The 12,218-nt window shown below is 36.4% G+C and overlaps 2 protein-coding genes across 2 annotated transcripts in view; both read right to left on the bottom strand.

Moving 5' to 3' along the window:
- Window positions 1-603: 603 nt before the first annotated feature.
- LOC105626714 lies at window positions 604-8,912 on the bottom strand. The gene is made up of 8 exons (XM_012208013.1): window positions 8,876-8,912; window positions 8,214-8,503; window positions 6,882-7,656; window positions 6,270-6,830; window positions 5,701-5,912; window positions 5,199-5,384; window positions 4,524-4,722; window positions 604-743 (listed from the first exon to the last, which is right to left on the bottom strand). Exons 1-8 carry the CDS (start codon window positions 8,910-8,912, stop codon window positions 604-606), a joined length of 2,400 nt encoding a protein of 799 aa, XP_012063403.1.
- A 2,439-nt stretch (window positions 8,913-11,351) lies between these two features.
- Window positions 11,352-12,218, bottom strand: part of LOC105626834 (glutamate receptor ionotropic, delta-2) — a 13,151-nt gene continuing 12,284 nt past the window's right edge. The window contains exons 13-15 of the mRNA XM_012208127.1: window positions 11,987-12,118; window positions 11,537-11,694; window positions 11,352-11,449 (exon numbers count right to left, since the gene is read on the bottom strand). Coding sequence (XP_012063517.1) covers window positions 11,352-11,449; window positions 11,537-11,694; window positions 11,987-12,118 — 388 coding nt within the window. The remainder of the gene's footprint in view (window positions 11,450-11,536; window positions 11,695-11,986; window positions 12,119-12,218) is intronic.

The following is a 12,218-nucleotide window of genomic DNA, read 5'->3' as shown; positions in this document are numbered from 1 at the left end:
ACACACACACACACACACACACACACACACACACACACACACACACACACACACACACACACACACACACACACACACACACACACATATATACTGACAAAAATTACGAAAAAATCGTAAATTTGTAAATTACATAATCGTCGATCTATTATATTGCTGTAAAGTCAATTTTAAAGCTAGATATCAATTCTGTAACTTAGACAAAAGAGTTAAAGAAAATCAGGGAAAAGTATAAATTCCTTTCATAATAATTGCGATTTTCATAATAATTCTCATAATTTTCGAAACAAACATATAAGTATCTGCTTTTATTGATTAGCAAGATGTATAGAAAGTTTGCCTTTCGCTCTATAGCGTGAGACAGCTTGAAATATTCTTCCAAATGCTCAATCCTACACATTTCAAGTTATGCTCATTGCTACTTTTTTATCTTTAATATTTCTTTATTTACAAATAGGAATTTTTGTACAGAGCACAATATTAATTGCGTGTACTTGATAATAATTGTGTGCGAGCTATAGGAGAAGTCCACATTATGGAATTATTTATAAGTGTCGTCAAATAAACGAGTGTTTATTTAAACCTTAGATCTAAATCATATCCCTACAATATTCTCGAATTAAGTGGATCGTCTACTCGTCCGGCGATTAAACTTACTGAAGTCTCAGTGTCGACGATGAAATAAAGGAAGGGATGCAAAACTGTAAAGGGTTCAGGCCCAGCTCTTTCAAATAGACCATTACCTAAAAAGAATTCATAATTATTTTGCAAAGAATTATTTTAATCACAGAAAATATTAAAAACGTTTTTAATATTTAATAATATTTTTAATATTTTTTGTAATATGCACGTTATATTTTATAAAAGATAAAAAATTACGTACTTTCCAAAGAGATAATAATATTCAGTAAAAATAAATTCGCAAAAATAATATTTACACAGTTTTTAATATTCTATGTCAATTAGAGCTAAAAAATTTTGCAATTTTGATGTGCGTAAAAATGTAGCAGTTTAACCGCGCATAATACAAAGCTAATACTTCGTGCTATTTTACATAGTGCAGAGGAATTAGAAAGACGTTTCAATTATGATGGAAAAATTAATAAGAAGTTTGGAGTTAATGTGTTTAGCAAGTTTTCAAGGAATCAAGGCTATGTTTCTTGCGCATTAGAAGAAAAAATATAGGTGTACAACTTTTCTTCCGCCGTTTTCCTATAGATGGCTTTAGCGGTAAGTGGTGGTCGAAATAAATAGATCATAGACGTCATACAATAAACTTGGGCATCTGTCAACATAACCCCATAGAAACATTAGTCGATTTGTGTCTGCATCATAAAGTTATTCTCGATTGAAAATGTCAGTTTACGAGCCAAATTCTCGTCATTTGCGGGAGGTTTTAATTTTTTGCTTCAATATGAAGAAATCTGCGGCTGAGGCTCATCGAATGCTCTCAAATACTTATGGTGAGGCCGCTATTAGTGAAAGAACATATCGTGAGTGGTTTCAACGCTTCAAGAACGGTGATTTTGACGTCGAAGACCGGCATAGGTGGAAGAGAAAAGATTTTCGAAGATGCAGAATTGGAGGCATTACTTGAGCAAGACTCGTGTCAAAATCAAGAAGAATTGGCACGATCATTGGGAGTGACTCAACTAGCTATTTCAAAACGCCTCAAAGCCATGGGAATGATTCAGAAGCAAGGAAATTGGGTGCCGTACGAATTGAAGCCGAGAGATGTTGAACGGCGTTTGTTTGCTTGTGAACAGCTGCTTGAAAGGCAAAGACGGAAGAGATTTCTGCATTGTGAGATTTCGCATTGTGACTGGGGACGAAAAATGGGTTCATTACGATAATCCCAAGCGCAGAAAATCATGGGGAGTTCCCGGCCATGCTTCCACGTCGACGGCCAAACCGAATACACACTCATATCATAGCTCCAAGGTCATGCTCTGTATTTGGTGAGACTAGCTCGGCGTAGTGTATTATGAACTGTTAAAACCGACTGAAACAATCACAGGCGATCGGTATCGAACGCAATTGATGCGTTTGAGCCGAACATTGAAAGACAAATGGCCGCAATACAACGAGAGACACGATAAAGTGATTTTGCAGCATGACAATGCTCCATGTTGCGAAAGTGGTCAAGACATACTTGAAATGGGAAGTCCTACCCCACCCGCCGTATTCTCCAGACGTTGCTCCCTCTGACTATCACTTGTTTCGATCAATGGCACACGGCCTGGCTGACCAGTACTTCCGGTCTTAAGAAGTAAAAAATTGGATCGATTCGTGGATAGCCTCAAAAGATGACCAGTTTTTTCGACGCAGGATTCGCGTTGATAGGAGATGAGAGAAAACAGTGGCCAGCGATGAACAATACTTTGAATCATAAATGTATAACCAGTTTTTTTACAATAAAGCCTCGAATTTCGGAAAAAACGGCGAAAGCAAAGTTGTACACCTAATATATGATTATGATATGATGAAACTATAATATATATATATGACTGACTGACGTAATGCATTGCAGATTGACGCAGGTCAATCTTTAGATTTCTAGATGTTCAATTCATTGACTTCCAATGCACGCGTCCTTCCTTTCACTGAGTTGACAAAACTTCTTACCGTTGTATTTTTACAACAGTTAGTTTTTATATGAAAAGAACGTAATGTTCATAAACAACGGAGATAAGAATCTAGTGCAGTAAAAACAATATTTTAATTGTTTTTAATGATTATTATTATCAGCTTGATAAAAGATTTTATTTAGTTGTCATTTTCAACTATGTTAAGCAAAGAATTCCGTTAAAGAACTGAATAGATAGTTAGATAATGTTATATAGAAAATTATTATATTGAAAACTCTGAAAAGAAAACTATAATAATCTCTTGTTTTCTAAATATTTTATCATTTTATCATACAATTTGTATTTATTTAAAAATAAATATATACACGATAAAAATAACTGAAAAAATAATTTCATGGAAACGCTGCAACGCCACAATGATTCAGGAATCCTCGGTGAATGTAAAAAGTGATGGCGCAAGGTCTTTTATTGACTTCCTTTATGGACTTGAGCAGGATATCAGCAATTAAATTCAGTGAACTGAACAACAATACTGAGAATGTTTCCAACAGTAATCGATAATTTTGCTTGAAGCTTCGCCTAGTGGCGTGAAAATATTGCCTAGCTATTCGTCCTTGGAACTCATATTTTCGCAGATACGATTTATTTACATCTCGCGACTGCATCATAATTTTTCAAGATTAAATCCTATAAATTACATAGAATTCATAGAAATATATGCGTTTTTATAAAAACGTTTAGCTGAATTATCTGCTGAATTAACTTGTAATTTAACGATGCATTGAAGAGATAATGACAAATACTCGCATAATTATCGTAAAGATGTAATTTAGCGAGAAATATTCGTTTCCGATAATTTCTCAATCTTAAACGGAGGACAACGTTTTCGAATTTTGAAAATCTTTGATAATTTTGACATTATTTTCAAAGAAACGGTCATCATTAACGACACTGTTGACGTTAAGTAATGAAGATGTAGTGGAACGTGAGAAAAAGCGACGACGGAACAAGCGGAAGCGAAAAAGAGAGAAAAGAAAGTGAAGAAATGACTGACAATGAGTGGCAGCAGTAGTAATAGCTAAATAACCGACCGTTAGATGTGTGTTCACTACGCGTAGACGGATACATTGTCGCCGTTTACAAATTATGTGCGCAAATTATGTTTCTGGAGGATACTTGAGCCGTACGCGTGAAACTTTGTAATTTCACTCGTTAATACCGGATATTGCGTCAACGTAATTATTTCTTCGAACATTATCTCCGGCGGCATCGCGACGTCGCTATTCCGCCTTGCTATTTGTTTCTTTCTTCTACGACAAATTAATAATACTTAAATCACCTAAATGCCATTCAATGCCAATAACATCTGATTAACCGAGCGCTCGAGACGTATCGAAACGCTCACCAATTTCGAATGCTATCTAAGATGGTTTAATTCTAGGAAATCAAGTTGATTACTCGTATCAAGTTGTCAGTCAATAAATATAATCGCGTGAAGTAGCATCAAGAACGGAAAACGTGGCGAAATAATGAATAATAATAAGAAGCAATGTGTAAAATATCTGATAATATTAAATATATGAAAAAACAAAAATTAAAATAAACTCGTGTATTTTATCGATAAACGGTTACTCGGATGTTTGATTCGCACTGACAGCGTTATATTATTACATTTAAAGAAGGAAGCAATTTACAAACGGTAAGAGAAGCGAAAAAAGAATAAAATATTGTATATATTTAAGAAATGAAGGAATACTACAAATGCTAAAGATTATACACGTAACGCGCAAAATTGTATAAATTGGACTCTTAAATTCAGGATGTCCGCATTAAAGAGCAAGGAATGCACTTATACGCATGGAAACGATTACCGTTACGGGATAATTGAAAGGAGAGTGCGATAGTGCATGAAAAGCGTAAGAGAGTAAAAAGAACCTGGCGGTAGATATCGATAATAGTCCCTTCGAGGTGGAACGACATTAGACGACTCACGAGAATGGGTCCGGTCGGGTTTCATATAATTCCTTATATTGACCCCTATACTCTGTTGCACGTCTCTAGCGTATACACCGAGATCGGATGTCATGGGCGATAAATCGGCTACTCTCGGCTCGAACACATCCAGGATGCCCAGCTATGAAGGAAACAGGTAAATGAAGGAAAATCTTAGAGAGATTACGCAAATCTCGATGCAAATATCGAGGCAAATATGCACCAGTCACGCATAGGTGTCGATAATAATCTTGATTTATCCTTTCTCAACCTTCTCTACTCACGAAACGTTAAAAAAAAAATGTCTTTTTGTTGTATTCAAGATTATATACGATGTCTTAGGAAATTCATTTGAAATAATTCAGAACGAGTAAATAAAGTAAGATGTAATTTAGAATCACAGATGACATTAAATAATTATTTCAGATATTTATGTGAACTTCTCATTATTCGTGAATCCTTGAGATAAAAGTTTTTAAAAATGGAAAATTATATAAACTGTAGAGAACTACTTGACACCTTCATGCGCGGTTGACTGTAAATCCGGAATGTATTTTTCTATTCTACATTTGGCATTGATAGAACATTGACGTCAAAGAGGACGTATTATTCACTTACCCTTTGCAAAAATGACGTCAATGTGACGAAACCACGCAGCATGAACGAAGGTATAGTGGCCCTGACCCAAGTAGGCTGTAATCGCTTCCTCAACAATCTCAATGACTTTCCGCTAAGATCTCTCGCCAGACGAAGCGTGTCCGTTTTATCCGTGGGCATGAAAAGTATAATGTTGTAGCGGGGATCCTTGATATTAAGAAAATAAGAGATATTCTTTACATCACTCACTTTACAGCTGTACTTGAAACTACTTATTTTAAAAAAATTTATGTCTAATTTCTAAAATCCAATATTGACCAAGACTATTTATTTTAAGCTAGAACAATTATTTAGAAAAATTTTTTAGAAACATTATTTAACACAGATTGTAGAATTGCGCAATTCTCATTTTTAAGAATTGGAAAAGTTTTAAGTTAAAGATTAATAAATCAATTTAAAATAATTCTCTCAAGTTTAGAAAAGATGAATTAATAAATTATATTGAACCTTCATACAGACTTACGTCCAAAGGAAATTCGAGCGCGACAGCTTGCAACGATGGGAAATATGCGAAAGGCAATACGGCAATGTATCTCGAAGCCGATACCGAAGAAATGTCGCAACCGTTCACCAAAAACGACATCTCCGCTGAAGTATCTCCGTTGGAGGATTCACTAGGGTTTGCTGTATTATACGACTTCCAAATTTCTAGATTTTGCATCCAAATACCTTCATCTGAAAAACAGGAAATCGAATTCCATCAGTTATTTAGCATTTTCTATTTAGGAAAAGAATTCTTTCTTAATCTCATATAAATGCATGTAATTTTCACTTTTTCCACTAACAAAACATTTGATATTCATAATTTGATATTCGATAATTGCATAGTTTATGTATGGAAAGAGAGAAATAATTACTATAAATATAAATAATTTATTATTGGAGAGAGAAGAGAGAGAGGAATTTTCCTGCATAAATAATTTATTATTGAAATTTTCCTACTTAAGAAGATTTAACTCGTAACTTTCAATTCGTAACACGAGCGACTTTTTCACAATTTATTCGAAAAAGATATTCATTAACTGAATGTACCTGGATAGCTAGAGAAATATCCGCGCAGGCTTCTCGCTTTGCGAAGATTCGGCGATCTATCGTGTGACTCATCTTTAACGGTATTGCTGTTAATTATACTATCTAACAGGTTAATTATATCTTTCTTTTTTCGATTCGAAATCGTATTTTCATCCACAAGAGATGCAGCCATTTGATTTATAGAACTCATCATAGAATTCGCGATTGTAAAGTTATTTCCAGCAAGATTGTTCGCGTTTGTTGCTGAGACAGGTGGTACCGCGGTCGTTACAGAACTGACTGCGATAGCATCGTCAATATTGATAGTCGTCATTGTGAGGTCATTTGCAGCGATCATTCCTGGAGTATTTCCGATCGGAGTATCTGCCGATGTTTCGGTACTCGATTGCAAATTAACGCCGTTCACCATCATCGTTTCAGTAACGGGACTTGAGATAGTCACGTCCGCGCTATTCAACATTACTGGTACTACAGTAGTTAACGAATTCATAGTAACGGTATTCAAGGTTGCATTGAGAATAGTTGTATTAGCAGGCGTCATGTTAACGACTAAGCTGGCGACTAATGCGTCGATACTTGGATCCGTGACGATTGTAGTCGGCGAGTTCGAACTCAACATATTTGTTATCATTGGTATCTCGGTATTCGTAGCGAAAGTTGAAACATCAGTATTCATCGTCACGTCAGCATCAATTGCTGTCGTTCCTGCGCCTGTCGATGGTTGAACGCTCTCGTTAGAAACGCTAGCACTCGTTGCACTATCGCCAGCGATGACTGTTGGGGAAGTTTGCTGACCCTGATTACCCGCGACGGTGACTACATTTGTAGTTGGAATCATTTGACTGTCTGTGTTTACTATTGGAGTAATCGTATTCGACGAACCTACGACAGTTTCCGCGGATGAAGTCGGCTGGATACTTTCGCCGGAAGTAACCAAGGAATTTATCGATTGCGTTGGCGATATATTCTGGACAATTGTTCCGGTGCTGGTGACCGGAGCCAATGTTGATTGTACATCGGTTGCACCCGTCGATGCCATCGTGACAGTTTGCTGAGTAACGCCCGCTGCGGTCGATGGAACGACTGTTGTTTCCGCACCAGCCGGAGGAAGCGTCATGATTGCACCCGTTGATGTTGTCGTTGTCATGTCCGGCACATTCTCAGTGTTTGCCATCTCTGTTGATGGCATGCTTGAGCCGATCGTGGATGTCGGAAGTTCAGTTATACCTGATGAGTCTTCCATACTAACGGTAACGTTCACCTCTTGCTCAATACTCGACAAATCGAAGCCATAAAATCTCAGAATGTCTTCATACTCAGGACGAAGTTTGGTATTTTCTCTGCTTAGTGTCAAACCACCCAGGAAACCATCGGCGTTAAGGTAACTCTTGAAATCAACATCAATATAAAAAGTTTAATGTGTGTAATTCTCTTATTATTTGTAACACTCTAATCTTATTTATAACAATTATCAATTTTTTTAAATATCAGACTGCTCCTCGCTCTAATAAAAACTGAATGAATTTTGTGAACTGCAAAATTGAACTTACAAAACATTGGTATTCTAATAATCTGGACACGGAAATAATTCACTTAGCTTCTATATAATTATCAATTTCGTTTCTCAAAGAGATGAATACATTTAATAATAAAAATTCAGAAAAATATATTAAATCATACATTTAGAGCAATATATATCGAATACATCAAATTTTGTATGAGACGTGATAGAAAGAGTCTAAAAAGTGTCTAAAAGATATCCAGGAAAATATCTCTCGAATGTCTTTGCGAATCTAAGTATTGATCTTGTTCATGTTGCTTGCATTTTCTGCATCTTCGCTTTCTTTTTCTTCAACGTTCGAATATATTATATTTATTTCGTTTTAAGTGCAAAAATTTTGGAATTATTTCAAGCAATGCCAGATCTATTATATGGAATCTTACTCGTAATCGTCGGTGAATATCCCTGAAACCGATCCTGGTAACATCCCGGTTGGTTGGTAGGCCTATGGCCTCGGCGATTTGTTGACTTCCTCTACCCGCGGATCCTTCGTAGAGCGCCGCTAGTACGAAGGCAATCCCCGTTGGCGAGAAGGCGACGTTTCCACGCGTCAAATATTGCTGAAGGATCCTTACCCCGAGCTCGTTGACGACATCAGTGATCACGTCAACTGGACGGTCCGTGTCCGTGCGATACCAAGGATGATCGTATCTATAAGCGAATGCGGACGATACTGCTGCAACATAACATCAGTGGGAAACTTTAAAATTCATAACATTGCGTGCGTGATTTGATGCATTAGTATATATCATTTGTTTCTCTAACTTGGAGTCTTCCCACGAATAACACCGCCAATTTCTTCACGAAATGCAATCATATTTTAACATGAATCTTCTAGAAATTTGCAATACAATTCTACTTTACTTTCTCTCTTTGTATAATTCATATTGAAAAAAAATGAATGAAATATTTTTATTTATCTGTATTTATTTGTTTCGCTTTCGATACGCGAAGGAGAGGCTTCAATTTTCAAACTCGTGAGAATCGCCTTGCCGGATTGATTCTCTAATTCAAATCGCAAAGTAATCGAAACGGCCTTACGTACGCTGCAATATTACAATCAGGTGCAATGACTTTCCCATTGTTTCCGCTGCTTCCTTCTCGATGCTCCGATCGTTACGTCGAGCCGGAGACGGAGTCCGCGACGAGATCCAGCTGGTTCTAATGTTAGGATTAGCCTTAGCCGTCCGCGCTCTACGTCGGGACTGGCTCACGTCGGAACGCGCGGATCAGATACGCTAGGCTAGCCGCCTAGCTCGTCGGGGCTCGTGGTTCGATTAAGACCCGCTCAAGGGGCCCGTCCGACTTCCGAGGCGTGCGAGGCCCGCTCAAGGCCCGCTCTTGAGGGGGCCCGTCAGAAGACCGCCAATTACTACCGCGACTTCTTAAGTGGCTAAGGTCGTAATCCCCGTTAAATTGCGCACATAGCTTCCCTCCAAGCAGTCAATTCCTTTTCTTGCCGCTCTTCGTCGCTATTCTTTTAGAGGCTTCTATCTCTTAGCGTTTCGACAAGAAGGGGATCTTAAGTGTGTCGCTGCATCATCTGTATTTACGTTTATGATCTCGAGTACCATTGCAGAACGTGAAATAGATGTGTGCTCTATTCACAATGACAAAGATATTACGAATTCATTGAAATAAGTACATATATCAGTAATTGGCCGAAAGATACTGTGACGTAAATAAACTTCTTCAGATTCATATTATTTGGTCACATTATTACATTTTTTTATATTGTTCATATAAATGAAAATTGTTCATGTCAAATTCAAACATTGTTGATTGAAATCAAAAAGAAAATGCAAAAAGAAAACGTTACTTGCGAGAAATTAATTGCTTTATTTAATTAATTAAATAATTAATTATAATTAATAAATTAAAAATGATATTCAGAATTAAATTAATTAATAAAAATCAGTTATAATAAAAAACAAGTATGTCACGCTTTCGTGCGTGACGAAATGTTTCTTCTACTATTTCGCATGTCACTCGCTGGTATACTGACTGACTCCATTCGTAATACACTAATCGAGCGAGCCGAAAATTCCTCTCTCTGTCGATCGGCAGCAATCACACGTCTATATATCTGTGCCGACCACAAATCTTCGAAAATATGCGGATATTATCGCGCGTGATAACGGTAGTGGCGATCGTCGGCGGCCGCACGAAGGAATATAGTGAAGGCGCGGCGAGGATCTGCTTTCGACTGATCCAAGTGGGAGGATCTTCGCGAATGAGACATTACGTAATATCGTGGTGACTTTTACCGCGCGTTGCAGACGGCTGTCGAATGCGCAATCCAAAATCCAGGATCTGACGCGTGAGCCAACAATGGAATTGGACAAGGATCATTATCCTGCGCACGCCAAGCACAATGTCTTCGCGTGCGTTCTTTTTCATCCTCTTTCGTTCCATTACATTCCGATTTCGCTCGCGAAACGAATTATTATCGGCACCGAACAGAGTTTGAACCCGCAGGGTTCGCGTACTACATCCTCATCTACACGGAAAGAACGATTTTGTTGAAGTATCTAAAAATATAACAAGATATAAATCTGAAAATAATTTTGTTTTATCATTAAAATAATTATGTAGGAACTCAAGCATAATGAACAATGCCGCAAAAAATTTCAACATTCTAGCAATCAGTTTGAATGTACTACATAATTATTTTAATAACCCAACTTTATGTTCAGATCTCTATAACTATTTGAACTTTTAGATATTTCAGTAAAATCATTTTTCTCGTGTATCTCTACTCATGATATTCACCAAACATTTTTAAACGCACATGTCGGACCGGAACAATCCCAAGGTAATAAACTTAACGATGATTGATGTGCAATTCGTTCAAGTCAGTTTCAAGTATCCGTTCACGAAAACTAAAAAAGACTCATCAATTTGAAAGAAATCCTACAATAAAGGAATCTATCTATTTTTAAGATTTTTTTTGTTTGTATTGTAGAATGTTATTTAAGGTAGTAATTCGCACGAAATTTATAACGCTTATCTGATATCTTTAATAATTATTTTTAATATAATGACAAAAAATAGTCTTATTTTTAAAAGTCTTATTTTTAAAAGAATAATTTTTTCAGTTGGTTTTACACTGCGTAATTACGTATCAAATAATGAGTTTTGTCTCAAGAATAAAACTTGTACTAAGCGTAAAAATGTATATTTTATATCAATTTGCAAAGATCTTTCTAAAATTTACGTTAACTGTAAAATACAGCTATACAACTGTAAAATAGGTAACTGTAAAAGAAAACTTCTGTGTCAAAAAACTGTGTCACCTAAGTACATAATTTACAATTAAATAGTCGGTACATGTAGCTCGAGAAGTTATATACTCGCTCTATACTTACGCTCTATACTTAAGCGAGAATGGTCCCTGTAATTAACACTAGATATAAGCAACGATAAAGTTTAATTGCGCATGCAGATGTTCTAGCCGTGAAGCTATTTCGCGAGAAGTAGAAACGTATTTAATCTATCATCTATCCTCGGCTGTATTCGATTCAAGGGATAAAAGGCTGAATCAATTTACGCTGCTTCGACACTTGCCGCTTATGACAGCAAAACTCGCAGCACAGAAGAAATATCGATCCGGTCACGCCTGAAAAGAGCACAATGAGAAGTCGCTTTTACTCCCACGAGATATTATTACACTCCCCGAATGACGGTATCGCAAAAAACACGTTACCCATGAAAAGCACGAAAAATATGCCCTGCATATCCGTGACGTTTACTTTGCGCTCTTCCACGACCTGGTTGGCGAAACTGTCCGAGCATTTGTCTTTCACTGGTATTTGCTCCGCTATCCATTTGTTCATTAATCCAGACTCGTGCATGCGGTGTAACCTAAATGACGAAGTTTATTCGTTTACTTAGTTAATAATTGACTTTGGCAAAATAATAGATATGAATGGGATTATTACTAAATTACGACAGTCACAAAGTGATTTATCGATAACAAAGATAAAACTTTATAATAAATTCAACAGAATTTACGTGTAATTTACCATATCATTAAAAAAATTGATAAAAATTACGTTGGAAAAGTTGATAATAATAATTATTACACAGTGTCAATAGTAATTATTTTATTGTTGTGAGATAATTAATGTATAATAAAACAAATTAATTAGCTTACTCAGCGTTGATGATTTTTATGTAAGGACTATCTTTTGCAATAATCATCGCAATGGGCTCATCCATAAATTCATCAGTGCTCAAAGAAAAGGCACATCCCTTAGTTAATAACAGGTCACTTCTCATCAAGAATCTGCTCGGGGAATGCATCATTATCGTCATTCTTATCGGACAGACTAATTTATTCTATATGTTCGGTATATATATATATATATATATATATATATATATAT

This window comes from Atta cephalotes (genome assembly GCF_000143395.1).
Source record: "Atta cephalotes unplaced genomic scaffold scaffold00006, whole genome shotgun sequence".
Classification (NCBI taxonomy): Eukaryota; Metazoa; Arthropoda; class Insecta; order Hymenoptera; family Formicidae; genus Atta; species Atta cephalotes.
This window is presented reverse-complemented; position numbering and strand designations above follow the sequence as displayed.